This window comes from Chionomys nivalis, chromosome 7 (assembly GCF_950005125.1).
Source record: "Chionomys nivalis chromosome 7, mChiNiv1.1, whole genome shotgun sequence".
NCBI classification, from domain to species: Eukaryota; Metazoa; Chordata; class Mammalia; order Rodentia; family Cricetidae; genus Chionomys; species Chionomys nivalis.
Genome location: NC_080092.1, coordinates 42,132,555 through 42,158,870, shown reverse-complemented (window position 1 = coordinate 42,158,870; position 26,316 = coordinate 42,132,555). Strand labels below are relative to the sequence as shown.

The 26,316-nt window shown below is 54.6% G+C and overlaps 2 protein-coding genes across 11 annotated transcripts in view; one reads left to right on the top strand and one right to left on the bottom strand.

Annotated features, from left to right (window-relative positions):
• Positions 1-1,253: 1,253 nt before the first annotated feature.
• Srebf1 (sterol regulatory element binding transcription factor 1) lies at positions 1,254-22,453 on the top strand. Of its 4 annotated transcripts, none has more exons than XM_057774739.1 (19): positions 1,254-1,401; positions 14,040-14,462; positions 14,740-14,915; positions 14,994-15,131; positions 15,222-15,443; positions 16,235-16,349; positions 16,890-17,101; positions 17,220-17,409; positions 17,500-17,678; positions 17,872-18,133; positions 18,254-18,420; positions 18,573-18,741; positions 19,210-19,312; positions 19,546-19,655; positions 19,736-19,868; positions 20,112-20,277; positions 20,662-20,862; positions 20,960-21,071; positions 21,311-22,453. In XM_057774739.1, the coding sequence occupies exons 1-19, from the start codon at positions 1,311-1,313 to the stop codon at positions 21,538-21,540; spliced, it is 3,399 nt and encodes a 1,132-aa protein (XP_057630722.1). In that variant the 5' UTR covers positions 1,254-1,310; the 3' UTR covers positions 21,541-22,453. The 4 variants fall into 4 exon arrangements, with proteins under 4 accessions (XP_057630722.1, XP_057630721.1, XP_057630724.1 ...); XM_057774738.1 differs by having other exon boundaries at positions 14,979-15,131; XM_057774741.1 differs by lacking the exon at positions 1,254-1,401 and adding an exon at positions 10,436-10,518.
• Rai1 (retinoic acid induced 1) overlaps positions 22,382-26,316 on the bottom strand; it is a 99,882-nt gene continuing 95,947 nt past the window's right edge. For all 7 annotated transcript variants that reach the window (XM_057774731.1, XM_057774732.1, XM_057774735.1 and 4 more), the window contains 2 exons: positions 23,713-23,762; positions 22,382-23,512 (listed from right to left, as the gene is read on the bottom strand). In XM_057774731.1, the coding sequence (XP_057630714.1) occupies positions 23,498-23,512; positions 23,713-23,762 (65 nt within the window). In that variant the 3' untranslated portion in view covers positions 22,382-23,497. The remainder of the gene's footprint in view (positions 23,513-23,712; positions 23,763-26,316) is intronic.

The window sequence follows — 26,316 nt, the reverse complement described above, 5'->3', positions numbered from 1 at the left end:
CCCTTTCCCCACAGAGCCAGCCCACTACAGTCGGCTACTAAGCTGTCTCCGGAGAATCAGTGACTCCGCCTCTGAAGACCCGCACCCTTCTGGCTGGGAAGGCGTGTTTGAGTTTTCAGGCAGTCATCAAACGCCTGGGTCTTACGGTGGTGGGACATGGCAGGGTGGCCAACACGTCGGGGAGAGGTGGTTTATAGCCCCTGCAGCACCTGCCTGCCTTATTTTGATTTTCTAGCAACCATGCTGGGAGAGGGACAAAGTGTGTCCTGGTGGGAATCAGGCACACACTCCCTCCTTGCCCAAAGACAACTAATTCTAGTGGATGGGAGGTGAGAGCAGCCACCCAGCCTGCATCTGGAGTCTGAACACGACAGCTCCAGGTGGCCTGGGGTCATGACCTCTCAGGGGTTCCCGGTTGATTCCTATGAGCTGCTGTTGCCCACTTGCAGACACTTGTGGACGAGAAAGGTTTATTTCAGTCCACCCCGAAGGAGCCTATCCTCTCTCCCCTGCTTTATCTGTCCCTTAGTCACAGGGCCCAGGGCTCACTTTCCAGTCCTTGGTCAGGCTGCTGGCCTAGCCTGGCCCTAGGCAGCTGGGCTCAGGTCCTCTGGGTCCCTGTTACAGAATCGCTGCTTGACTTTGGGACCCACACTTTTTCTAGGTCTTCCTGGAAACCAGAGTCTTGCTTTAGGAGTTGTACAGGCCCACGGGCCCTCCGGGTCCTCTCTGCCCCCAGACAGTGGGAATGATATGGATGAAGACAGAATCACAAGTTCCAGACTCTGGGACCCCTTCTTCTCCAGAAGCCCACTTCTGGGCTCCTATACTGAGAAGGTGGGCAGATCTCACAGACTCTTCTCGGAGGCACAGCTTCACTAACCTCTCAGCCAGTCCACACACAGATCACTGGACCCTTCTACAGATGAGGAAAACAGAGGTGCAGAGTTGAGGTCACAGCGCGGATCTGTAACAGTATTTTGGACCCCGGTTTTTCCCTGCTCCTACCCCCACACCGTTCCCCCTCCCTAGCCCTTCTGTCTAACGATGCCTGGGCTAGGTCGTGGCTTCCATTAGGCCCCTTTGCTTGGTGCTGAAGAGGCTAAGGCCCTCCAGAGCAGCCACAGGAGGGAGGTTGCAGGAAACTAGGCTCCAGCAGGAAGCCTGAACCGCCAAGGAGCTCCGGCTGGTGGGCGGGGCCTAGCGGAAAGCCCCGCCCAACGGCTTGGGTGGCTCCGCCCTGGACCCTAGTTTCCGAGGAACTTTTCGTGAACGCGGGCCTCCTGCGAAGCCTGGCGGGTGCCGGCGCCATGGACGAGCTGCCTTTCGGCGAGGCGGCTCTGGAAGAGGCGCTGGCCGAGCCGTGCGAATTGGACGCGGCGCTGCTGACCGACATCGAAGGTGCGTGGCCCGGGGCTCCTGCGCGGCCTGTGTGGGGTCGCACGTCCTGGGAGGTCACTTGGCCGGGAGCTTCTGCGCGTGCGCACTGCACAGTTGGGCGCCTCAGATCTAGGATTAACTCTCCAGGCGGCGGTGGGCTTGGTTTCTGGACACGCTGAGCATCCTCTGAATCCAGGCTGCGTCCTGTGTACAGTTCACAGGCCGACCTGGGTCTTCTCATTTCTTGGGTGCACGAAAATGCCCAAGGAAGCCCACGAATGGATGTTTACAAGCACCTTGGCGTGCAAGCATCTGGCCACTTTGGATAGAGATCAAGGAGGTCTCCTTAGGTGCGCTAGAGCTGAGGGGCAGCCCCGGTATTTTCTAGGCGGAGGGTAAGGTAAGGCGAGACCTAACTTTGAGGAGTTAGTGGGGGTGAGGCAGGGAAAGTTGACAAAGCAGCTGCTCTCTGATATATTTTTCAGACTTGGCGATTCTGGGGCAGTAACCCGGGACCGAAAACATATTAACAGGCCTTCTGCACTGAGCCACACCCCAGGCCACTTAGTGCCTTTAAAACACCGCTTGAACTTGCTCAGCTTGGTTCATCTCCAACTTCAACAACCACCACCCACTGGGGTGGGTGTAAGGGGAGGGGAGAAAAAAACTAACAACAACAAACCTTCCGGACTACAAGATGTATCCGCATTAGTGGACCATTCAGTGATCTCTGGTGGCTCGTCAGCAGTCTCAAAACACTGCGTGGCTCTCGCCTGTTTGAGGGCTCCACACCCATCTCTACCCCAGACAATCATGAATGTGTGTTATCTATAAACTACAATGGGGCCCTGGGATTGCAGTAGATTGTGCCCTCACTTCGCCCCCTCTCACTCTGTGCTCTGTTGATAGCCACCTAGCCTGTTGTGTGTGCTCCACAACCTTGGCCGTGCTGTACCTCGATCCTCATTGAGTTCCAGAGGCAAGCCTCTGGGAAAACCACTCCCAGACCCACATGGGCTGTCAGCGTGTCTAGTAGGCTTGTAGCTGGGGCTAGAGAGTGGTGGCTTGGCGGATAGAAGGTTGGGTCACCTAAGAGCAATGAAGGTTAAAAGATATCTGGGCAGGGGCTGGAGAGGTGGCTCAGAGGTTAAGAGCGCTGGCTGCTCTTCCAGAGTTGCTGAGTTCAATTCCCAGCAACCACATGACGGCTCACAGCCATCGCTAATGAGATCTAGTGCCCTCTTCAGATGCAGGCTATAGACATAATAAATAAATCTTAACCATAAAATAAAACTTAAAAAAATAAATAAAGCTGTGCACGCCCGGCGCCAAGGTGATTAAAAAAAAAAAAAAGATCTCTGGGCAGACCCGAGTTCCAAGCATGGCTAGGGCAATGGGGAGCGGGGGGACAGGAAAAGGAGAGTGTTGTGTTTAGGTTGTTCGAAAGCCCCTCTTCAGCATGGGGGTGGGCCATCATAGTGCAAACAGCAGACACTGAGCACCCGGTGTGTGGCACGCACTCTGTTGAGGATCTCAGTGAATCCTTCTGACAATTCAACAGGGAAACATCTCTTCAGGGAAACATCTCTTCATCTCACAGATGTCCAAGATCACACAGCCAGAGCAAAGCAGAGCCAGAACTCAGACTCAGGCTGCTAGCTCTAGAGCCTGGACCCTTGGCTCCCAAAGCTGTCTCCCTCAGCCTAGAGCGACATTGGTCATGAGACTGGGAAGTGGCAGGGAGAGCCAGCCAAGGCCTGAGCCCCACTGCCCATCACCTGCTTGCGATCTTTATTTCTGAGGGTGATGCCATGCTCAGAGCATCAAGTCCTGCTGCTGGCTGTGACCTCAGAGAAGCTCCAGGTGAGCTGTCTCCTCCTTGTTCCTAGCGGGGAGAGGGGCCTGTGATGGGGGCAACTGGGAGGCTGGTGGCACTGAGCACTGGGGACAGAGGAGGCAAATAGACATAGTTTTGGCTGAGACTGGCTACTTACTCTAGGAACCCTGGGGAGCCACCTCCCCAAATAGCTGGTCTGTCTGTTGGGTATAGCAGAAGTTCAGTGCGGCTTACTGAGTTCTGGTCCCTTTCCTGTGCTGTTTTTTTTTTTTTTGGTTTTTTTGAGACAGGGTTTCTCTGTAGCTTTGGAGACTGTCCTGACTGGTCTTATACTGTGTCTGTCTGTGTTCCGGTATTGGGTGACTCTCTCTAGGTAGTAGTGGCCATGCACCTGATAGGGCACTGTGACCGCTGAAGAAACTAATTCCATCAGAGCCCAGCTTCATGAACCAGTGAGTTTATTGGTGTCTTAGTGTTTTCATTACTGTGAAGAGATGCCGCTGTGACCACAGCAGTTCTTAGGAAGGAAAGAAAGCATTTTATTGGGGCTGGTTACAGTTTCAGAGGTTTAGTCCATTATTGTGGCAGGAATGCATGGCAGCATATAGGCAGATGTGGTGCTGGAGAAGGAGCTGAGAGTTCTGCATCTAGATCCGCAGGCAGAAAAGGAGAGACACGGGGCTTGGCTTGAGCTTTTGAAATCCCAAAGCCCACCCCTTACTCCCCCACGCCCTACCCCTGGCAACATACCTCCTCTAACAAGGCCACACCTATTCCAAGGCCACACCTCCTAATCCCTCTCAAGTAGTGCCATGCCTGATGACCACGCATTCCCATTTGTGAGCCTGTGAGGCCAGCACTATTCAAACCTCTGCAGTTGGTGTGGGTGAGGAACGATAGGATCCTGCAGAATCCTAAAGCTGTGTCACTGCCAGGTCCCACTCCAGCAGAGTGACAACCTTCAGAAAGTTGTCTGTAGCCACACCCCCTTCCCCACCCTGTCAGGTAAACTTCCACCTCTTGTATACTCTGGTCTCCCAAGATCTCATGCAGCTGGATGGCAAGATGATGTAGTAGATAGACTCTCGGGTAAAGGGGCTGGAGAGATGGCTCAGCGGTTAAGAACACTGACTGCTCTTCCACAGGACCTGGGTTCAATTCCCAGAACCAATATAGCAGCTCACAACTGTCTGTAACTCCTGTTCCAGGGGCTCTGACACCCTCATACAGACGTACGTGCAGGCAAAACACTGATGTACATAAAATACAAATAAGTAAATAGTTAAAAATGAAAAAGGAACCTCAGGTGTGGGTCCTGGAAGCTTCCTCCTCCTACCAAGAGAGTGTTAACAGCCACATTGCTGGTTTCATAGACCTAGCTGTCACTGCTTTTTGGTTTGGTTTGTTGCACTGACAAGCTTTCTGTAGGCACTCTGCCACCCACACTCCTCCCGTGGGATGTCTTCTGTCTTGGTCCCACCAGGTGTCCCTGCCATCTGGAGTTTCGGGGGGTTGAAGCAGGGCTGGAGGTCTATCCAAGACCATTTTTCCCAAGCAGCAGCCGCTCTGCCTTCACCCAAGCCATTTCCCAGGAAGCCTGGCATCAGGTTGCCCAAACCAGGTTCCAGCAAACAAGCTCTGTACAGCTGGAAGGCTGGAACCCAGGAGTTTTCCCATCTAGCCCTCCTGAGAGACCTTGGACAAGTAGCCTGACCTCTGACATTTTGGTTCTTCTTATTGTATAGATACAAGTCTAGAACTTGGTTCTGTGAGCCCAGCTGAGCTTGTCAGAAGCTAGTAGGGATTCTGACGATGCCACAGGGCTATTCTCACACTGTTTAGAACATGTACCCCGCACTTGAACCTGTTGTATTTGGCTCAGCAAATGTTAGCAGTGACTATCCAAGGAGCTGCACAGGAAATTTCCAGAACATTCCAGGCTGTGGTTCCAAGTTCCAAGTGTGGACTGTGTAATGGTTCTGTCTTTTTGCATGAGAGACAGGCCAGAAAGAGGCTCCCACCCTGCTTGGAAGAGCAAGCCCCATCCTTGGAATCTCCTAAGGTTAGAAGAACCTCGGCCACAGCAGTGCCTTGGCCTCTCTCTCAGTGTGCATCAGGGCCGCTTACTCCCAACCCACTGCCCATCCTTTTGTGATGTAAGTCCCATACCCTTAGAGACCCCTAAAGAGATGGTGGAAGAGCCTGCTGAGGTTGCCCACCTGAGGGAGAGCAGGGCCAGAGCCTGCAGTTTGGTCTCCTTCACAGACGCAGCTTCCTGTACAGAGGCGAGGAAGTCTGGGGAGCAGAGGCACGGGTTCCTGGAAGCTCCCAGGGTACGGTTCTGGCCCTGTTAAGCAGCTGCAAGTGCACATAAGTGGAGAAACCCGTGCTGGAATGCTGTCAGAGTCACCCTCACCTGCCTGTGCTGCAGTGGCATGCCGCTCCCGTGCAGCTAACAGCCCTGAAGAGAGGATTATGTGGACTTAGGTGAAGAAAGGCGCAGCTTTGCTAGTTAGCCTGGGAGAGCCACCACTGCATTGGGCTGGGCCCCCAGCTCTAGCTAACTGGTGGGGTCCGTGCTAGCTAGTATCTTATTAATTTGCTGTGCCCCTAGTCACATCAGGGCCACATATCAGACCCACAGCTCTAGGGTAACCCTTGGTGACCCGGACATACAGTATCCTAAGGGACAGTGGAAACTGCCTGCACGATTCTGCCTGCATACTGCATACTACCAGCCGCCGTGCTCTCTGCCGTGGTGATAGTGGACTAAACCTCTGAAACTAAGCCGCCCATCAGTTAAATGCTTTTATTATAAGCGTTACCGTGGTCATGGTGTCTATTCACAGCAATAGGAATGCTAAGACAGACCAGGAAACAGGCAAGGAGAGTGAGCAGCATTCTGAAAGCTAAAGACCGGTGGGGGTGGGGGTGGGGTGTGTGGCTGAAGTGTGGTGCCAGTCAGTCTTCGTGGGCCCCACCACAGGTCCCACTGTGTCCAGGTCTTTTTCGTATGTATCTGTGTATGGGTGTTTGTGTGTGTAGGTACACAGATGTGTATGACGATATGTATAGAGGTCAGAGGTCAATGTTTAATGTCTTTGCTTCTCCATATGATTTAAAAAACATATTTTAAACATTTCTAAGATTCATTTGGCTACATATGCATCATAAGCATGTATGTGCACTGTGTGCAAAAGAAGAGGGCGCCAGACCCCTGGAGCTGGAGTTATGGGTGGTTGTAAGCCACCATGTGCTTGCTGGGAACTGAACCCTGGTCCTCTGCAAGAACAAATGCTCTCCACCACTGAGCCATCTCTCCAGCCCTTCCACATCATTTTTTTAAAATATTTATTTATTTATTATGTATACAATATTCTGTCTGTGTGTATGTCTGCAGGCCAGAAGAGGGCACCAGACCTCATTACAGATGGTTGTGAGCCACCATGTGGTTGCCGGGAATTGAACTCAGGACCTTTGGAAGAGCAGGCAATGCTCTTAACCACTGAGCCATCTCTCCAGCCCCCCTTCCACATCATTTTTAAAGGCAACATTTTCTACTAAACCTGCAGCTCACAGATTAACCAGGCAGGCTGTTTCGCCAGCAAGATCCTCCTTTTTTATCTCTTCAGCCCTGGGATTATAGTATTAGTTGGCACACCCGGTTCTCTCTCTGTCTCCCCGCTTCTCCCCATACTTGCCTTTTGATGTGGGTGCTGGGATTTGAACTCAGGTCCTCATGCTTACACAGGCACTTTTCTGAGCCATCTCCCCAGCCCCTCTGCATACTGCTTGCTGAGTAAGGTGGGAGTTCCATATGAGTGCAGGCCCCCGCTGAGGCCTGGTGCAGGCAACTCCTGTGTCGTCCCTCTGCATATGCGATGGTGCTAAAGGCTGGTTGGCGCAGGGTTTACCTCACACCGTAACTGGCTAGTCACAGAGTAGGCTTGTGGGCCAGCAGAACTGAATCAGAGACTTGGATTCTTCCCTGGGCAGCGAGGGCTCCTGCATTCCTGGCCCCCCTGGGACCTTTGTGTCCTCACTAGGGAGAGGTCCTGAGCTCAAGGGTAGCTGTTTCACCCCCCTCTATGTGACTGGTCCCCTTCCAGGAAGAGCCACATTCTCTTACTCCCTGGAGCAGGGCCTTTGCTTGCACAAAGGGCAATCTATGGAACCCCTTTGACAGCCAAGGACCAGAGTGCCTGCCAGGGAGTTCTGAGGAATAAGGGCCTTTGGGAGCAACAGGGCAGGCTGCATGCCTGGAGGAACAATGAGCCACAGCCCCATCCTCTAGCCCGCAAGCTCCACCAGGCAGGGGTGCTGTCCCATGTCCTCCCCAGCAGGCCATGCCACTTCTCATTTCAAGCAGTCTTTCGTGGCATGGGATAGTCTGCAAATCCTATAGGTGCATATACTTAGTTCAGCCAGACCAACCTACATTGAAATCCCAACCTACCCCGGCCCTACTAGCAGCCACTGGTTTTCTGCCCTCACAGCTGGCTGGTAGTATCTTGGGGTCTTTGAGCTTGCCTTTGCTCTGGTCGGAGAACTTCCTAGTGGCCCTGTGTGTTCAGCCTGCGCTCAAGTGTCATCTCCTCAGGCAACCTTGAGTACCTGTCTTCCCTGGGCCAGCCTTTTTGTCATGGTGTTCTCACCTCCCCCATCCCCCCATGCACATGTGTGGAACTGGTTTCTTTCGGTGGAATGGAAGTGCTGAACCCAAATGCCAGGCGAGTGGCGGACACACACAGACACCTAGAATGGGCCTCAGATACTGTTGGGGAGGGGCAGCTGGGACTTCAGGTTTCCTGTTGGAATCAGATAGGATCAGGGCCTGAGAGGGGAGGAGGGGAGATGAGGCCTGGAAAGGTTCAGGAAGGGGAGAAGCTGAATCCAACGAGGCTTGAGTCTGGTGCTCTTGTCCATTTGCTTCAGAACGTGCATGGGAACTGGAAGCCTGTGTGTGTTCATGGGAAGCCAGTGTTAGCATCTCTTGATGGCCCAGTGTTAGCATCTCTTGATGACTCAGTGTTAGCATCTCTTGATGGCCCTCAGTCTGGTCATCATGGTACCCTTTCCAGACCCGCTGGTCCTAGTGAGTCCTAGTCCTTTCTAGGGTGAAGCACGGAACACATATTTCAGGTGTGCAGACCGATGCCTCTGCCTTGGCTTTATGTGGCCCTGTTCCTTTTAAAAATGTTAAAAACCTGCCAGGTGCTTAGGGTTGCCTTCAGTACTGCAGGTGATCAGGCAGCTCGCTGTCCGGTTTCCCAGTTCTAGCCGTTCCAGTGGCTGCGAGGGGAATCACCTTTGCTGAGACCTTTTTTGAGTGGGTAGGTGCTTTATAAGAATCGCCTCCCCTGGAGAGGGGCAGGAGGAGGACTGGAGGATGTGTGAGTGTAGGCTGGTTTACCTCTGATGCACAGCAAGTAGGAAGAAGAGAGAAGGCCTCGGAACATGACTGCAGAGCCTTAGCAAGGCTTTTTCTCAAGGAGAGTGCTCAGTTAGCTCTGAGTTTCCATTTCCCCTAGCATCCTTGGTCACCAGCATCTACAGGACTGGGCTAGCAGACTGGTCTCAAGAACCGAGTGAGGTAGAGGTCAGGTCAGCGCGGGGCTAGGGGTTGGACAGGCATGCCATCAGGTGCCAGGCCTGCCCCTGGTCCACTGCTCAGCTAAAGCTTCTGCACCCACACGCTGGCCCTTCTGCTTGGGTCACACCTGTCCCTCCTCCTGAAAGCCTCTCCTGAGTGCCGGCACTCTTGGGGACAGCAAGCCATATCTTTTCCTTCCTTCCTTCAGTGTCCAGGTGGCGCCAGAGCCCGGGGTCGAGGAGGCTTGACACCACCTGTACTGAGTGTCTGCTAGGTGAGGCTCCGCTTGCAAGTCTTTCTGTATTCAGGACTCGGAAATCAGAAGGAAAGGACTGTACTAGAGTCAGCATTGGGGGCCTCTTGCCTGGACTTCAGCCCAAAGTGTGCTTAGGTGTCGGGACTCTTCCCATTCTTAAGTTGACTGAGGTCAGAGCCTTTGCCAGGAGCTGTGCAAGCACTCACAGACTGGGCAGAACGGTGCGGTGAAAGACTTGTGTTTTCTCGGGAACCTTCTATGAGGATGTAGAACGGTCTAGAAAGAGGGTCAGGTGAATGGAGGAACACGTGGCTGCTTTCTAGCTGAGGCTCCTGAAGAGAGATGGACCCCAGTGACACCAGCCCTTAGCTAACACCCATGAGTAGACTTGGTGGTTTGCCCCCTTGGGCTGCGTGAGAACCTGGTCTGCCAGCTAGGGTGTCAGAGCTCGCTGGGCACGAGGCTGCTGGCCAGCGCTGGTGTGGTGGTGGTGGTGGCAGTGTGTGTTGTGTGTGTGTGTTTGCACATGGATGAGAGCTTTTACCTTTGTCAGCAAGGGACAGGGACAGATTTGGCACCCCTTCAATATCCCCTGCCTTTCCCTTCTGTCCCAGAGACTGGGTCCCTTCTTGGCCTTTTCAGAGAAAAGAGAGTCAGGCATCATTTGTTGACTGCTGTGAGACCTTCAGGGATGACACTGACCTAGCCTGTGGACATCAGAGCTGAGGGCAGGACTTGCTGGATGAGTGATCTGAGGTAGCATTTCTCTTGCTTACTCCTGAAGGCAGTTTCATCAGTGATCTAGGTCTGGGACCATCAGCTCCCTTCCTGAAATGAGTATCCTTATCCTGGGGTTGCCCTGCTAGTTGAAAGTCCCTGGACCACTAGCCGCCACCACCTAAAGGCAGTCCTTGACCTTCTTCAGACTGTAGCGACGTCATCCCTTGCTGCTGCCATTTGATAAGGGGCCAGGAGTAGGTAAACTGAGGCCAAAGTGGTCCAGGCTCGTTCTGGATGTGTGTGAGCCAGCAGTGGGAACACAGGAGCTTCCAGGATCAGAGCCAGCCGCTGCACGGATCCCGGACCCAAGCACTTCTCAGGGGTGGTGCCTGGGCCGCAGGGTCTGGAACGTCAGTGACCGCAAGTAACCCCGGCGCGCGCTGGCGCAGAGGCGGTTAAAGGCGGACGCCCGCTAGTAACCTCGGCCCCATTCAGAGCGCCGGGTGAAACTCGAGCCGCCGCCGTCGGGGATGGGCGGGGCACTAATGGGGCGCGGCGCGGCTGCTGATTGGCCATGTGCACTCACCCGAGGGGCGGGGCACCGAGGCGCTTGGCGGGCTTTAAAGCCTGGCGGGGCCTGACAGGTGAAGTCAGTGCAGACGCAGCGGGGCAGCGCCTGCACGCCCTAGGGGCGGGGCGCGGACAACGGAGCCATGGATTGCACTTTTGAAGGTACTTTGGGGAGGACCCTGCACTCTTCCTTTGCCAGGGTCTCTGCAGCGGATCGCAGTACCGTGTTCTAACAGGAGACAGTCCTCCACCACCTTGGGTCGGGAGTTGGCAGTCCAGCCTTAGTTTAGCTGCCCTGTTTAGGGACAGACTACAGCACTTTGCAACTTGGACAGCTTTCTCCACATCCTCTGCTTGCCCTCCGGGCAGGGTCCGGAGGAAGAAACCCTGGAGTCTGATCTGTTTGGTAGTCCTTATTGGGCATTTTGGACCCTCCAGGCAGAAGGCGGGCCAAACAAGCTGTCAGTTCTTTTTTATTTTTTATTTTTTGGTCTGAGTTTCCCCATTTAGTAAATGGTAAGTGGGCCGAGAGGTGGGAAATTCCTATGATTAAAAGTACTATTTATGACCTGCATAAATCTAGAGAATCCACAAGGATCCAGAAGGCTGAGCCTGCCACCATTTTGTTCTGTCCACACTACAGGGAAGTTCCCCTGCAGTGACGTGCTTCTTGCCTGAGCACCATCATTAGGCAGTGTTGATTCCTGCTCTGTTGGGCAAAGCCTCAAGCAGGGCTGCCAGAGGGCTTAATCCTTTCTTTTTTTGCAGAGGAGGAAACTGAGGCCCAGTGAAAGGAGGCAATTGGCCCAGGATCCAGCTCAAGAGAGAGCACTGTGGGCCCCTAGTGTTGTGTTCATGGATGATATAGAGCCCTTTGACCCAAAAAGTGGCCTCTGAGTGGGTGAGAGGGCCCCAGGCTGAGCCAGCCAGGGTGCTAGTTGCCAGCTGGGGAAGAGGGCCTGTGGCTGGGGTGAAGCCAGGGAGTGTGGCTCAGTCCTTGTTAGGAGGAAGGAGCCAGGGTAGAGAGCACTTTGCTTTTACAGAGAGGAAACTAAAGCCTGAATGGCCAGACCTGGGTCCTGAGGCTACTTGGCTGCAAGGAGGACTTGGGTTTGTGTCCAGAACACACAGACACACTGATTGACTCCTTGGCCTGCGGCTTGTTCTGCTCCAAGCCTCAGTGTGCTCTGCTGAAGAATGGGTTAGTGATGGCAGTTTTGCCCCTGGCTTTTTGGTGGAACAGGAAAGGTGCTGGAACAAAAGTTGGGCATTTTGAAGTCTACTGTGTATTCCCTGCATGCCTGTGGCCTTTTGCCCCTAGAGCAGGTGAGTGCAGCTGATGAAACAGTGGTCTGAGCGGGAGTAGTGGCTGTGCTGGCAGCGTGGTGGTCAGGTAGGTTTGGACTTAGCAAGAACTAGGCTGGCTCAATGCCTTCATTTGTAGAATAGGGCATCTGTTTCTCATAAGTGGGTTCAGTCTGGCTCATCAATATGGTGGCCTCAGATTGGGCCTGCTGCTTGACCCAGACCCAATCTGCTGGCATAGACGTACTCACCCCACTGTCTGTCCAACACGGATAAGGACCCTTCCTGGACATGACCCCCTCCTCCATAGCTGCCTTGTCTGCTGTTCCTGTTTGGGAATATCAGGGCACTCCCAGAGGAGTGGGAACTTAGAACTATCCTGTCTCTCTGCACCTCTTCCCCCATAACTGAGGGCTTGGGTGACATCACTAGATTCTCAGTAGTCTGAGCTTTTGTCAAATTCTATGTGCAGGGGACCCTGCTAAGCACCCTTAAAGGAAGAGCCCAGCAGTGGGCAGTGGAGGTGGGGCTCCTTTGCTCTATGTCCCCTCTGCCCTATTGACTGGGATGCCCTGTTCCTCTGCTGAGAACTGGACCTCCTGAGTGTGTGAGGATATCCTTGTCTTATGGATTGAGAAATCAATGGTCAATTGGGGCAGAACAGGGCTATCTCGGTCTTAGATGGGGCATGTGTTCTTTTAACAAGCCAGCCCGTCAATATGGGAGCAGAAAAGGCAGGAGAGGCTTCTCGAAGGACTTATCATCTTCTGGTGAGCATTTGGAGTCCACCGTGCAGTGCAGACAGACATGCGTGCACGAGCACGAATGGAGGCCCTGAGAAGCAGATGTCCCATGAAGATGGGGTTAAAGGTTACCACTGTCCTCGGCAAGAGATGGGACAGGCAGGGCTTGGCTCATTTGGTGAAGCACTTGCCTTGCCAGCATCAGGACTTGAATTTGACCCCCAAACTCCAAGTACGGTAGTGCTCACTTGTAGTGGATTGTGTTCCTGAGTTTTCCCAGGTTGCCCCTCAGGCTCCAGTTACATGTGTGTGTGTGGGTCCGCGTACATATGAACATATACACACATATTCACATAAAAAAGCATAAAACAACAACAACAAAAAACTAGGCCAGGCTGGGCATAGTTCGGTGGTGGAGTATGTGTTTATTGTGTGATTCACTGCTCCACAGTGGCACACACACAAGACACCAACCCAGGGAAATAAAAGGAAGGCCACCAAGACAGGACATTTCAACATTCCCAGGAAAGTTCTTGGTTCTCAGGTTCCCTTTCTCTTGAGGTAAGGTTTCGCGATTCTGCCTCAGCTGGAGGCTAGCGCTTTTTTTCGTCTTTTTAAATTTTTTTTAATGATTTATTTAACTTTATTTTATGTGCATTGATGTGAAGGTGTCAGATCTCGTGGAACTGCATTTTCAGACAGTTGTGAGCTGCCATGTGGGTGCTGGGAATTGAACCTGGGTCCTCTGGAAGAGCAATCAGTGCTCTTAACAGCTGAGCCACATCTTCAGCCCCCTTTTTTTGTCTTTTTGAGACAGGTCTCACTATGTAGCCCTAGCTGGCCTGGAACTCACCCTGTAGACCAGGCTGGCCTCAAACTCACAGAGATCCTCCTACCTCTGCCTCCCTAGTGCTGGAGTTAAAATTGTACACCACCACCTAGCTGGACTTGGTTTTTAAGCACAGTCTCTCTGGTAGTTGGGACCATAGCGTTGTTATGCCTGGCATAGGCAAGGTTTTGTTCTTTGATTCCAGGTCCTAGGGAGACCCGGACTAGGAAGAAGGCTTTGCTTGGTGTGGGCACTTGATACTGAATGAGTGAGTGAGGAGTGAGTGAGCAAGTGAGTGAGTGAGCGAGCAAGAGAGTGGATGAGCGAGTGAGCAAGCGGGCGGGCGAGTGAGTGAGCGAGAGAGTGGGTGCGTGAGAGAGCTGGCAGGCAGGTAAGTGAGTGAACGAGCAAGCGAGGGAGTGGGCGAGAGAGTGAGCGAGTAAACAAATGTGGTCTCACTGTGGCTGTGGCTCTGGAGGTTACCAGATGTCAGGTGGTGTTGGGATGTGGCAAGAAGAAGGCAGTCTCAGCCAGCTACAGCATGGGCCCAGGCTAGAGATGAGTATGTCAGAACGCCAGTGGTGCCAACCAGCCCTGTCTGCTGTGCTCAGCACAATCTACTACACACGCTGTATCAGGAATGACTCCACACATCACAGTGTCTTGAGAAAAGGTTGTGTCAGGAGCATTGCAGGCCCTGCTCAGGAGCTAGCCTGCACACCCTGCTCAGGAGCTAGCCTGCACACCCTGCTCAGGAGCTAGCCTGCACACCCTGCTGTCACTCATGGCTTCTTCTTCTTCCCTAGACATGCTTCAGCTCATCAACAACCAAGACACTGACTTCCCTGGCCTGTTTGATGCCCCCTATGCAGGGGGCGGGGCAGGAGACACAGAGCCCACCAGCCCCCGTGCCAGCTCTCCTGAGAGCTTGTCTTCTCCTGCTTCTCTGGGCTCCTCTCTGGAAGCCTTCCTGGGGGAACCCAAGGTGACACCTGCATCTTTGTCCTCTCTGCCGTCTGCGTCCACTGACTTGAAGATATACCCGACTGTGCCCTCCTTCTCCCCTGGGCCTGGAATAAAAGAAGAGCCAGTGCCACTCACCATCTTGCAGCCCCCAGCGGCACAGCCATCACCAGGGACCCTCCTGCCACCGAGCTTCCCTCCACCAGCCCTGCAGCTCAGCCCTGCTCCTGTGCTGGGCTACTCTAGCCTTCCTTCAGGCTTCTCAGGTAAGGGCTGATGTAATGATGGGAGGAGACGGAGAAAGAGCAGTGGCTGTGTCCTCAGTGGAGGAATCTCCTGGCTTCAGCAGTCAGGTGTTCATCCTGTGCTCCTGGGCCCCGTGTGGTTCTCCCCCGTTGCCCAGCTGGAAGGCAGTATATTGGCAGGGCCTGTCTTGCTAGGAAATCATAGGGGTAGTTACGCGAAGCCCATAGACATACTGGCCGAATGAGGTAAAAGCAGGCAAGGCAGCCTGTGCCACAGCCTTTGCCTTTGCCTCTGCAGGAACCCTTCCTGGAAACACCCAACAGCCACCATCTAGTCTGTCACTGGCCTCTGCACCAGGAGTCTCTCCCGTCTCCTTACACACCCAGGTCCAGAGCTCAGCCTCCCAGCAGCCGCTGCCAGCCTCCCCAGCCCCCAGAACAACCACTGTGACCTCACAGATCCAGCAGGTTCCAGTAAGTGGGTCCGGCCAGGTAGGGGAGTGGGGGAGGCCTGGCTTGGATGCCACTCATGGCCAGGCCCCTCCCACCCAGGTTGTGCTGCAGCCGCACTTCATCAAGGCAGATTCACTGCTGCTGACAGCTGTCAAAGCAGATGCAGGACCCACGATGAAGACAGCTGGCATCAGCACCCTGGCCGCTGGCACAGCTGTGCAGACAGGCCACTTGCAGGTAGATGGCCAAGGCAAGAGGGAGACCAAGAGGGGGCTACACATGTATATGTCCACCTGGTGACCTGGCAACATGCATCTGACCCTACAGACCCTGGTGAGTGGTGGGACCATCCTGGCCACGGTACCGCTGGTTGTGGACACAGACAAACTGCCCATCCACCGACTGGCAGCCGGCAGCAAGGCCCTGGGCTCAGCTCAGAGCCGTGGTGAGAAGCGCACAGCCCACAATGCCATTGAGAAGCGCTACCGTTCCTCCATCAATGACAAGATTGTGGAGCTCAAGGACCTGGTGGTGGGCACAGAGGCAAAGGTATGACCAGAGGCCTGTAAGACCCAGGCCAGGGTGAGCAGGAAAGAGGAGGGCACATCAGTCAGCAGGAAGTAGGCGTAGACCAGACCTGCTCACACAGTCTTATGCGTCGACTTGTCTGGGTCTGGGCATTTTCCTGGTTAGATTTTATCAAGGGCATCCTGAATAAAGAAAGGGCTCTTCAGAGCTGGAGAGAGATGGCTCAGGGGTTAAGAGCACTGACTGCTCTTCCAGAGGACTTGGGTTCAATTCCCAACATCCACGTGGTTGTTTACAACTGTGTAACTATGGTTCCAGGGGATCTGACACCTTCACACCAATGCACATAAAATAAAATTAATGTTAAAAAAAGGGGGGAGACTGTTCTGGGCATTGATGGTGTCATGGTGATGAAGTACAAAAATCCTGTCCTAGAGGAACCGATACCCTAGCGGGAGTGGTGGAGATTGGTATCAGGTGGAGACTGACGGGTCTGTGTGCCAACGGCTCCCATGTGCAGGGAAGCAGATGTGAATCAGGACGGTCTTGCAGTGAAGGACTGCAGGAAGTCAGCTGTGCGCAGGACAGGACAGTGACAGTGCTGGCGACACCGCTCTGTGTGTTCCACATGGCAGCTCCTCTTGGCCCTCAGGAGTAGGCACTGTTAGGAGACACCAGCACAGGAACGTTCTAGGCAGAAGGAGAAGTGCTGAGGTCCTGGACAGCCGTGATGCCAAGCAGCTCTGCCCACTTCTGCACCTGTAGCCAAGTCTGCCTGGCTGGCTGAGCCCTCCCCCTCCCTCTCCTTGCAGCTGAATAAATCTGCTGTCTTACGCAAGGCCATCGACTACATCCGCTTCTTACAGCAGAGCAACCAGAAGCTCAAGCAGGAGAACCTGACCCTGCGAAGTGCTGCCCACAGAAGCCGTGAGTCCCAGCCTCCCTCCCACCTCAGGTTCTTTTCTGTGGCTCTCATAGGACACCATGACCAAGCCAATGTATAGAAGAGTTTATTGAGCTTACAGTTTCAGAGGGCAAAGCCCTGACCACCATGACAGGGAGCATGGCAGCAGGCAGGCATGGAGCTGAGCAGTAGCTGAGAGCTCACATGTTGCAACAACCACTTGGCAGGAGATTTGGTTGGGAATAGTGTGGAGTTTTGAAACTTAAAAGTCCACCCCCAGTGACACACCTCTTCCAACAAAGGGTGCCTCCTAACTCCCCAAACACTTCCAGGAATGGGGGTCCAAGCTTTCATCATGATTCTGGGGGGGCCATTTCATTAAAGCCACCACACTGGTTCTGTCTTCCTATCCTTGCCCAGTCTTGCTCTGGCCCCTCCTTTAACTCCCGGCCAGTGTGGTCATCAGCTGTACCCTACAGTGGCCTGGCCCCTGTTCTGACCATAACGGAACTGTCCACGCTTCGAGGCTTCGGCGTCCCCAGCCCTGTTCCTTCTGCCTGCAGAGTCACTGAAGGACCTGGTGTCGGCTTGTGGTAGTGGAGGAAACATAGACGTGGCCATGGAGGGTGTGAAATCAGAAGTGGAGACACTGACCCCTCCACCCTCAGATGCCGGCTCGCCCTCCCAGAGTAGCCCCTTGTCCCTTGGCAGCAGAGGTAGCAGCAGTGGTGGCAGCGACTCGGAGCCTGACAGCCCAGCCTTCGATGACAGCCAGGTTGGACTCGGTGGCATGGGTTTCTTCCCTCTCCCAGACACCCTGCAGTCTTCCCCGCTTTGAGCCTTTGTCCTTAGAGTTAGCTGGGCTCTGCCCTCACCTCCCTGCCTCCTGCCAGGTGAAAGCCCAGCAGCTGCACAGTCATGGTATGCTGGACCGCTCCCGCCTGGCCCTGTGTGCGCTGGTCTTCCTGTGTCTGACCTGCAACCCTTTGGCCTCGCTGTTTGGCTGGGGCATCCCCAGTCCCTCCGGTGCTGCTGGTGCACATCACAGTTCTGGGCGCAGCATGCTGGAGGCTGAGAGCAGAGGTCAGTCAGGCCAGCCTCATTGTTGGGATAGACCTTTGGGACTTTGGGCGTCCTAGGAGCTAGACCCTCAGACGTTCCCTTTGTCTATAGATGGCTCTAACTGGACCCAGTGGTTGCTGCCACCCCTAGTCTGGCTGGCCAATGGACTACTGGTGTTGGCCTGCTTGGCTCTTGTCTTTGTCTATGGGGAACCTGTGACCCGGCCCCACAGTGGCCCAGCTGTTCACTTTTGGAGACATCGCAAACAAGCTGACCTGGACTTGGCCCGGGTAAGAGATTGGCCCTGGAGAGGAGTAGGGTAGGCCCCCAGGCCCCAAAGGTGCTAGGTGCCCCACCTACTCCCTTTATTTTGTCCTTACTTCGTTCTGCCCCACCCTCACCTTCAGAACTCCTTTGACTCCAGGGGCCCAGATAGGGAGATGCCCTGTTGCCACTTTCTTACTGAGACAACCCTTTCTCCAGGGAGACTTTGCCCAGGCTGCTCAGCAGCTGTGGTTGGCCCTGCAGGCCTTGGGACGGCCTCTGCCCACCTCAAACCTGGACCTGGCCTGCAGCCTACTTTGGAACCTCATTCGCCACCTGCTACAGCGTCTCTGGGTGGGCCGCTGGCTGGCAGGCCAGGCTGGGGGCCTGTGGAGAGACTGTGGGCTGAGGATGGATGCTCGTGCCAGTGCCCGAGATGCAGCACTTGTCTACCATAAGCTGCATCAGCTGCATGCCATGGGTATGCTGGGTGGGAGCTGGGCTGGGGTCCTACCCATGCAATCACCGGTCCTCACGCCATGGGTATGGCTGGGTCCTACCCACCCCATCACCTCCTGTCCTTACTCTTGCCTGTTTGCAGGGAAATACACAGGAGGGCACCTGGCTGCTTCTAACCTGGCACTGAGTGCCCTGAACTTGGCTGAATGTGCAGGAGATGCTGTATCCATGGCAACACTGGCGGAGATCTATGTGGCTGCTGCCCTTAGGGTCAAGACCAGTCTCCCAAGAGCTTTGCACTTTTTGACAGTAAGCAGGCTTGGGGACAGGGCTGGGGGCTTGTATTCACCTCTCACCTGTCCCTTCCAGGGCAAGGGACTGACCCGATGTATCCGTGGTTATCAGGTGGGGGCTGGGTTTGAGCTGGAGCCAGCGTCACAGTCCTGTTCCTTTCCCCACAGCGTTTCTTCCTGAGTAGCGCTCGCCAGGCCTGCCTGGCACAGAGTGGCTCAGTGCCTCTTGCCATGCAGTGGCTCTGCCACCCTGTAGGCCACCGTTTCTTCGTGGATGGGGACTGGGCTGTGCACGGTGCCCCACAGGAGAGCCTGTACAGCGTGGCTGGGAACCCAGGTGCTCTCTCATTCCGTTCTTATGCCTGCTCCTGCCTCACCCGGCATTGCCCCCTCATCTCTGAATGCGGCTGGAGCTGTGGGAAGGCTTGCTGGGCTTTCAGAAGCAGGAAGCATCGTGGGGCTGTGGGCAGTGGGTGGATCTGAGAGGTGACTCCAGGCCACACTTTGTGGTCTCAGAAAGAGCGCTGAGGAGGGTCAGGGCCAGTGGGTATGTGATTCAGTAGACTCCCCTTTCCAGTGTGGGACCCTGGCACAGCCGGCTCACTTTCATTCCGAGGGCAGAGGCTGGGTAGCCCAGGCTTCAGAGGGCAAGAACTAAGTACTTACCTGTTGATGTCTACATGTCATTTAGGACTTGGAACTAGGAAGTGCTCTGGGTTGGGGCCCCCGCCGACGAAAGCGTTGATGTGGGAAGGGAACTGTGGAGAGGATATCTAACCTCTGCTCCATTGGCCCCCACCCACAGTCGATCCGCTGGCTCAGGTGACCCGGCTATTCTGCGAACATCTCCTGGAGCGAGCACTGAGCTGTGTTGCACAGCCTAGCCCAGGAGCAGCTGATGGAGACAGGTGAGCTTTTTGTACTACTCTCAAGCAAGACCTCCAGCAGGGAGTCTGGGCAAGCCTTGTCCAGGTTGTTCGGTAGCCTGACTGTGTGTGTCCTCAAAACCTCTCTAGCTCTTTCTTTCCTCTGTGAGCCGTGACAGGGTCAGACTATGCTCTAATGGGCAGTTAGGGAAAGCCAGTGTCATTCAGAACCCTGAACTGCTGCTATCTGTCCTGACGGCTCTCTCCTGCCTCAGGGAGTTTTCAGACGCACTTGGATACCTGCAGTTGCTGAACAGCTGTTCTGATGCTGTCGGGGCTCCTGCCTGCAGCTTTTCCGTCAGCTCCAGCATGGCTTCTACCACTGGTGAGTTCCAGCCCCATCCTGATTCCTGCCAGGTCCAATGCAGTGTGGCTGAGGGTAAGGCACCTTTCCCTCTCGTGTAGGCACAGACCCAGTGGCCAAGTGGTGGGCCTCCCTGACAGCAGTGGTGATCCACTGGCTGCGGCGGGATGAAGAGGCAGCTGAGCGCCTGTACCCACTGGTGGAGCACATGCCTCAAGTGCTGCAGGAGACTGAGTGAGTGCTCTGCCAGGTCCTCCTCACCCAGTTTTGGGCCCTCAGTACTTTGCTTAAATATGTGTGTGTGTGTGTGTGTGTGTGTGTGTGTGTGTGTGTGTGTGTGTGTATGTATGTATATATATGTATATATGGGGTGGACATTGTACTCTTTGCCCCAGAGACTAGAACCAGGGTGGAAGGGCTCAGGGAGGGCCTGTGGCCTGGGTTAACCTACCATGTGTTTCTGCTCTGGCCCCACAGGAGACCCCTGCCCAGGGCAGCTCTGTACTCCTTCAAGGCTGCCCGGGCGCTGCTGGACCACAGAAAGGTGGAATCAGGCCCTGCCAGCCTGGCCGTCTGTGAGAAGGCCAGTGGGTACTTGCGGGACAGCTTAGCCACTACACCACCTGGCAGCTCCATTGACAAGGTGAGGGTAGGATGGATACCTGGCTGGGCCAGGGTCACAGCTGTACATTCCTAATGTTTCCTGGAGTTAATACAAAATGGTGCTGAAAGGGCTTACCTTACCTTAGTGTTTGAGGAAGGCTAAAGTCCTGGGGAGAACGGGCTCGCCTTTGCCCACCACCAGGAGGGAGGGTGTGGTGAGCAGACTGGCAGGGCTCCTCTTGGGGGCCGTTGTTGGGAAGTTCCAGGGCTTGCAGGCATGTGATGCAGAGAAGGTAGACCCATGGTGAATTGCTGTCGCCTTGTACATGTGAGGCGGGGGCAGGGCCGCAGCAGCACAGCCCAGTCAGCCCCTGGTGCTGTGGGCCAGAGCTGCTAGTGACGTGTGCCTTGCCTGCCACCCCAGGCCATGCAGCTGCTCCTGTGTGATCTGCTGCTTGTGGCCCGCACCAGCCTGTGGCAGCGTCAGCAATCACCAGCCTCAGCCCAGGTGGCTCAAAGTGCCAGCAACGGGCCCCAGGCTTCTGCGCTGGAGCTGCGTGGTTTCCAACAGGACCTGAGCAGCCTGAGGCGCTTGGCACAGAGCTTCCGGCCTGCTATGAGGAGGGTAAGTCCCATTGTTTCACCTCCCACTGGGAGGCATGCGGCAGGAAGCGGGGAGAAGTGGGCACTAAGTCTGAAACTGGCTGTCACCCACTCCCCAGGTGTTTCTGCACGAGGCCACAGCTCGGCTGATGGCGGGGGCAAGTCCTGCGCGGACTCACCAGCTCCTGGACCGCAGTCTGCGGAGGCGGGCGGGCTCCAGTGGCAAAGGAGGTGAGGAGGTGGTTGTGCTTACACTTGCGGGGGGGGAGGGGGGGGTGCTGCCTTAGCCTGGTATGAGGAATATTGGGGGCTGCATTATGGAACTCAGCGGGGGTGACAGTTTGTGAGATAGTCACAGGAAGCTGAGCCTACCTGTGTGCCCAGCATGGGTCAGATACCTTGTCCTTTGCATGGGGCCTGGCCTTAGCCAGACCTAAGCCTTGCTCCCCTGACATGACCTATCCGTGCAGGTGCTGCAGCTGAGCTGGAGCCTCGACCCACATGGCGGGAGCACACAGAGGCCTTGCTGCTGGCCTCCTGCTATCTGCCACCTGCCTTCCTGTCGGCCCCTGGACAGCGTGTGAGCATGCTGGCTGAGGCCACACGCACTGTAGAGAAGCTTGGTGACCACCGACTACTGCTCGACTGCCAGCAGATGCTCCTGCGCCTGGGCGGCGGGACCACTGTCACTTCCAGCTAGGCCTTGGATGGTTTCCCCAGTAGAGACCCTTAAAGACATTTGTCACTGGCTGTGGTAGGTGAGAGAGGGTGAGCCTGACAAGCAATCAGGATCATGCCGACCTCTAGTGGAAGATCTAGAAACTACAGAGGCTGCACTGGCCCAGTGCCACCCTCTTGCTCTATAGGCACCTTAGTGGCTTTTTCCTGTCCTATGGAAAGAAACCTTTCCCCTAGCAGAGGGCCACTCTGTCCAAGGCTCTCCCCTCCTGGCAGACTTGTACATAGCGTAGATCCAACTGAGCCGGCCCCCTGTGCAGGCTCATGGACTACTTGACTTTTGCAAACTTTATTTTCCTAGGTTGAGAGATTTTGTACAGAAAATTAAAAGTGAAATTATTTATAACCTCATTTTTGTTTATCTGGGAAGGCAGATGTGGGCGTCATCTGACTGCCATCCTTCCTGGATTGTCTTCTGGGAAGCTCTAAGGGTGTGTTTTCTGGCTTCTGCCTTGGGGTGGTCTGATGCTGACCAAGCTGTCCCACTGATCTCATGGCTACACTTTAGCTCAATCAACCTTGAGAGGCCTTGATGGTCTCAGTTGTCTCTTTGCCCCAGCCCCTCACCAGGTCCCGGGGTGATGAGGGCAGCCAGCATCTGAAGGCCAGGCTACCGTCTCCCTGTATGAGCATCACACACAATTCCGTGGTCAGCTCTGAGACCACACAGGTCTACCAACGAGCACAATCTGGGGTCCCTGTTTGTGTCCCCCGGCCCTTTCCCTTCACTTCCAACCCTGGGGAATCTGGTCGGCATCCACAGGCCTCAGACTTCCAAAACAATCGTGGTATCTTTATTGACTTTTTTTTTTTCTGAATGCAATGACTGGTTTTTTTTTTTTACTCTTAAGGAAAATAAACATCTTTTAGAAACAGCTCGATACACACAATCTTCAGTGTGAAGCAATATACTAATAAGAACACTAGTTGTCTTAACATTTACAGTCTTCATATATATTATATATATGTATATGTATACATATATATACACTATATAACGAGGCCAGATATAATACACACGTTTACCATTTTACAGTCATATGTACAGGAAGTTGCAGGGAAGGGGGGCTGCATCAGGCCTATTGAAGTGTGGACAGAGCTGAGAACACAAACGGACAGGTGGGGACTGGCCGTGGTGGTGGCGGCGGCGGTGATGGTGGTTGCACAAGGAAGGGGCATCACTGTAGCCCCTCTCCGGCCAAGGCCAGGTTAGGGCTCTGTGCTGTGGAGCACACGACACACAGAAGCGAGCATGTTCCCAACATATATACATTCTATATGACATATATAGAGAGGGGTGCACAGGTTTGTACACGAAGTCTAGTACTGTCCCTGCCCACGAGCCGAGCAAGCAGCAGTTGCTGGAACCCATGGCGGTGCTTAGGGACGGCTGCACATCTGCCTAGAGGGTGGCCAGGCCCAGTTCCTCAAGCTTCCAGACCGGGCTCCAACAGTGGGGTGGAAGACTGGAAAGGGGACAAACAGAAGCCACAGGGCACCGCCCCAGGCCAGCTCATATCAGGGACCGCATGGCCTGAGCCCAGGTCTGTCACGACTCTGGGCAAAGCCTTGGGTGCCAGGGTCGCATTCCCCCATTGGCTGGACATCTACAGAAAGACTTGGGTCCTGCCCCACGTCGTCCACTGAGCCAGCAGCACCCTAGGCCTCTTCCCAGGGGCACAGCTTGCATGCCACGTTGTTTCAGAACTTGCAGGGGACTTGCACCCCGCCCGAAGCCGCATGTCCCGGGTCTGGCTGCCCGGTGGCCTGCCCTCGCCAAGTCTGGCCTGGAACAGGATTTCTTCGCAACCGGGGCCTCATGCCAGTGCCCGAAGCAGCCAGAACCAAGACCCGGGGTGGGATCAAGGACCGGCTGTGGGGCACAGCTCCTCTTCCTCGGAGGCTTGGCCACGTGGGGATTACAACGGCAGCCTCTGTGGGAGGGACAGCATATTATGGCCAGGGCCAACTGCTGCAGCCCACCCCAACCCTTCCAAGCGAGGTCCAGCAGCCCACTCAGTGGGCTGTGGGGAAGTTCCTTAGGGCCCTAGTACCCCCTTTGAACCCTCTGGCGAGGCAGAGAGAAAATGGGTTGGGGAGGGAGTGTGTTTCCCTGGGGAGCCTGTTCACCTACCTTATGTTTGGGGCACTTCAAAGTAAAATTCTCCTCAATGAATGTGCAACCTGTGAGCAAAGAGAAGTTTCTGTGGCAATGCAGGGTAGGCCGACTGCCAGTGCTGATTCTGAGCACCCAGGTCCTCCTTAGAACCCTCATTAATCCAAACCACCCAGGGGCGCAGCCCCTCTGCCTCTACCCTGATATCCCCTCCCTCTCTATACTCAAGAGACTTCCACTGCTACGTGGCCATCTCCAGGTCTTGTCACACAGCTCCTCTCCCTAGAGCAGAAGGAACTCTCATTCCCTAACACCCCAATACCCCCCCACACACACACATCCTGTGCCTTAGTGTGCAAAGCCACTCCTGTCCCAACCTCCTTCACACACAACTGTCGGGAGAGGCCCTTGCTCAGAAAGCACCTTGGAGTCTCAGGTTCTGACTGGAATGTCAGCTCCTGAGCGAGCCTCAGCCTCTGGTTTGTAGAAGAGTCATTGTCTGTTGCTTACTGGGTGCTGTGATGGGTGCCCTTCCTCATATCCGAAGACTGTTTTGGGCGGAAGGGCTTTTTTTTTTTTTTTTTTTTGGTTTTTCGAGACAGGGTTTCTCTGTGGTTTTTGGAGCCTGTCCTGGAACTAGCTCTTGTAGATCAGGCTGGTCTCGAACTCACAGAGATCCGCCTGCCTCTGCCTCCTGAGTGCTGGGATTAAAGGCGTGCGCCACCACCGCCCGGCTGGAAGGGCTTATTCTTACGAGACAGCAGTGACAAGCTCACAGGTCCTCATGCCTTCCTGGGCAGTGTGTGGCTGAGACCTTGCCAGCTGCCATCCACACAAAGACCCACCTTTTGTCCCTTCTCTGTGCTGACTGGAGTTCACCTTCCCAGACAAATTCTCCCATCTCATACTTAGGATGGTGCCGACCTGCCTATATCCCTTCCCTTTTCCGGCCCAAAGAGGAGGGACACCAGCAGAGGAAACTGCAGGAGAGGTTGGCTTCTTTTTTTCTTTTTGGTTTTTTGAGACAGGGTTTCTCGTGGTTTTGGAGCCTGTCCTGGTCTTGTAGACCAGGCTGGTCTGGAACTCACAGAGATCCACCTGCCTCTGCCTCCCAAGTGCTGGGATTAAAGGCGTGCGCCACCACAGCCCGGCTGAGAGGTTGGCTTCTGAGGTTAGTGGCTGGTAGATGCACTTAGGCTCATACACTTGGCTCTGGGCCTGGGCTGGACCTAGGTTTCAATTACAACCTAACCCAGTCAGTTTAGCCAAAATCACCCAACAATAAGAGCAGGGACTGGAGACGAGGTGAGGGCAGGCAGCTCTGGGACTGAATAGATTGGACCCTATGCTGTGGCCAATGTGCTCTCAGAAGTGAGGGGCAGAAAGGGAAGGGATGGATAGCCAGTGGCCACCTTGCTCCTAGCAACCCAGGAGCCTGACACCTAGGAGCAGCTGACCCCATGTGGTAAGCTATTCCCGTACTAGCCACGTGGCTAGCTACTCTGGCCTCTTCACTTGCCTGGCTGCTGTTTCCCAGGGCTCCACCTCCCTGACAGCTGTTCAGAGGTGCCCCCACCCCCAGTGCTGAGAACATGAGTTCAATGGGGACGGCTCCAGAGCCTCCTGGCTGCAGGGCAGCTGCTGGTGGTTCACCCTCTCCCTCCTATTGACCCCCACCCTCAGCTACATGGCTCTGCCTTTGGCCAACAGAAGACAGGTTCCAAAAGCCCTGCTACCAGTTCTTGCAGGGCCCTGCTGCTGTCCCGATGTGCTGGGCCAGTCACCTGAAGCAGTGAGCACTGGCCCACCCCTTGCAGAGCCTGAGGAAGGTGTTTATGGTGCTATGTAAGCCACTGAGCTGGGTGTGGGAAGGGCAAGAAGCTTGACCCCTGCTACTGATGCCCTATTTTCTCACACCCGCCCTGTCCAAATCAGAATATTTTTGTTTTTCAAGACAGCCCTGGCTGTCCTGGAACTCATTGTAGACCAGGCTGGCCTCCAACTCACAGAAATCCATCTGCCTCTGCCTCCTGAGTGCTGGGATTAAAGGTGTGCCCTACAACATCCCGCCCAAACCAATTTGTTAAAGTGAGGACACCAGATTTGACATGGCCACATTCTCATTTTGTCAAGTCCTGTGAATGCTGTGCCAACAGTCCCTAGGACGCATAGTTACCTGGACCAGCAATCATTCTCTTCTACTTGGGCCACTGTGGGAGTTCATCAGTCTTGATCATGTCAATGTCTTAGTTCCTGTTAGGTGCACAAAGTCGGGTCTGCAATCCTACCACTAACAAGCCATGGCTCAACTCATCTGACACTGTGGGACCTGTTTGGAATCTTCCCAGCTTAGACAAAATGGGCCTCTCTTATAAGCACATTTTTCCTTATCTGATGGGACAGCGTTCACGGTCAACCAGACAGAATTTAGAATAATCTGGAAGATGGGCCTCTGGGTATGCCCGTCAGGGATTTCTTTTTTGAAAAATAAATAATTACATTTCTGGTGCTTTGACTGCAAGTACCCTATGAACCACATGTGTGCCTGGTGCCAGTGGAGGCCAAAAAGGGACATTAAACGCCCCGGAACTGGAGTTTCAAATGTCTATCGAGACACCACGT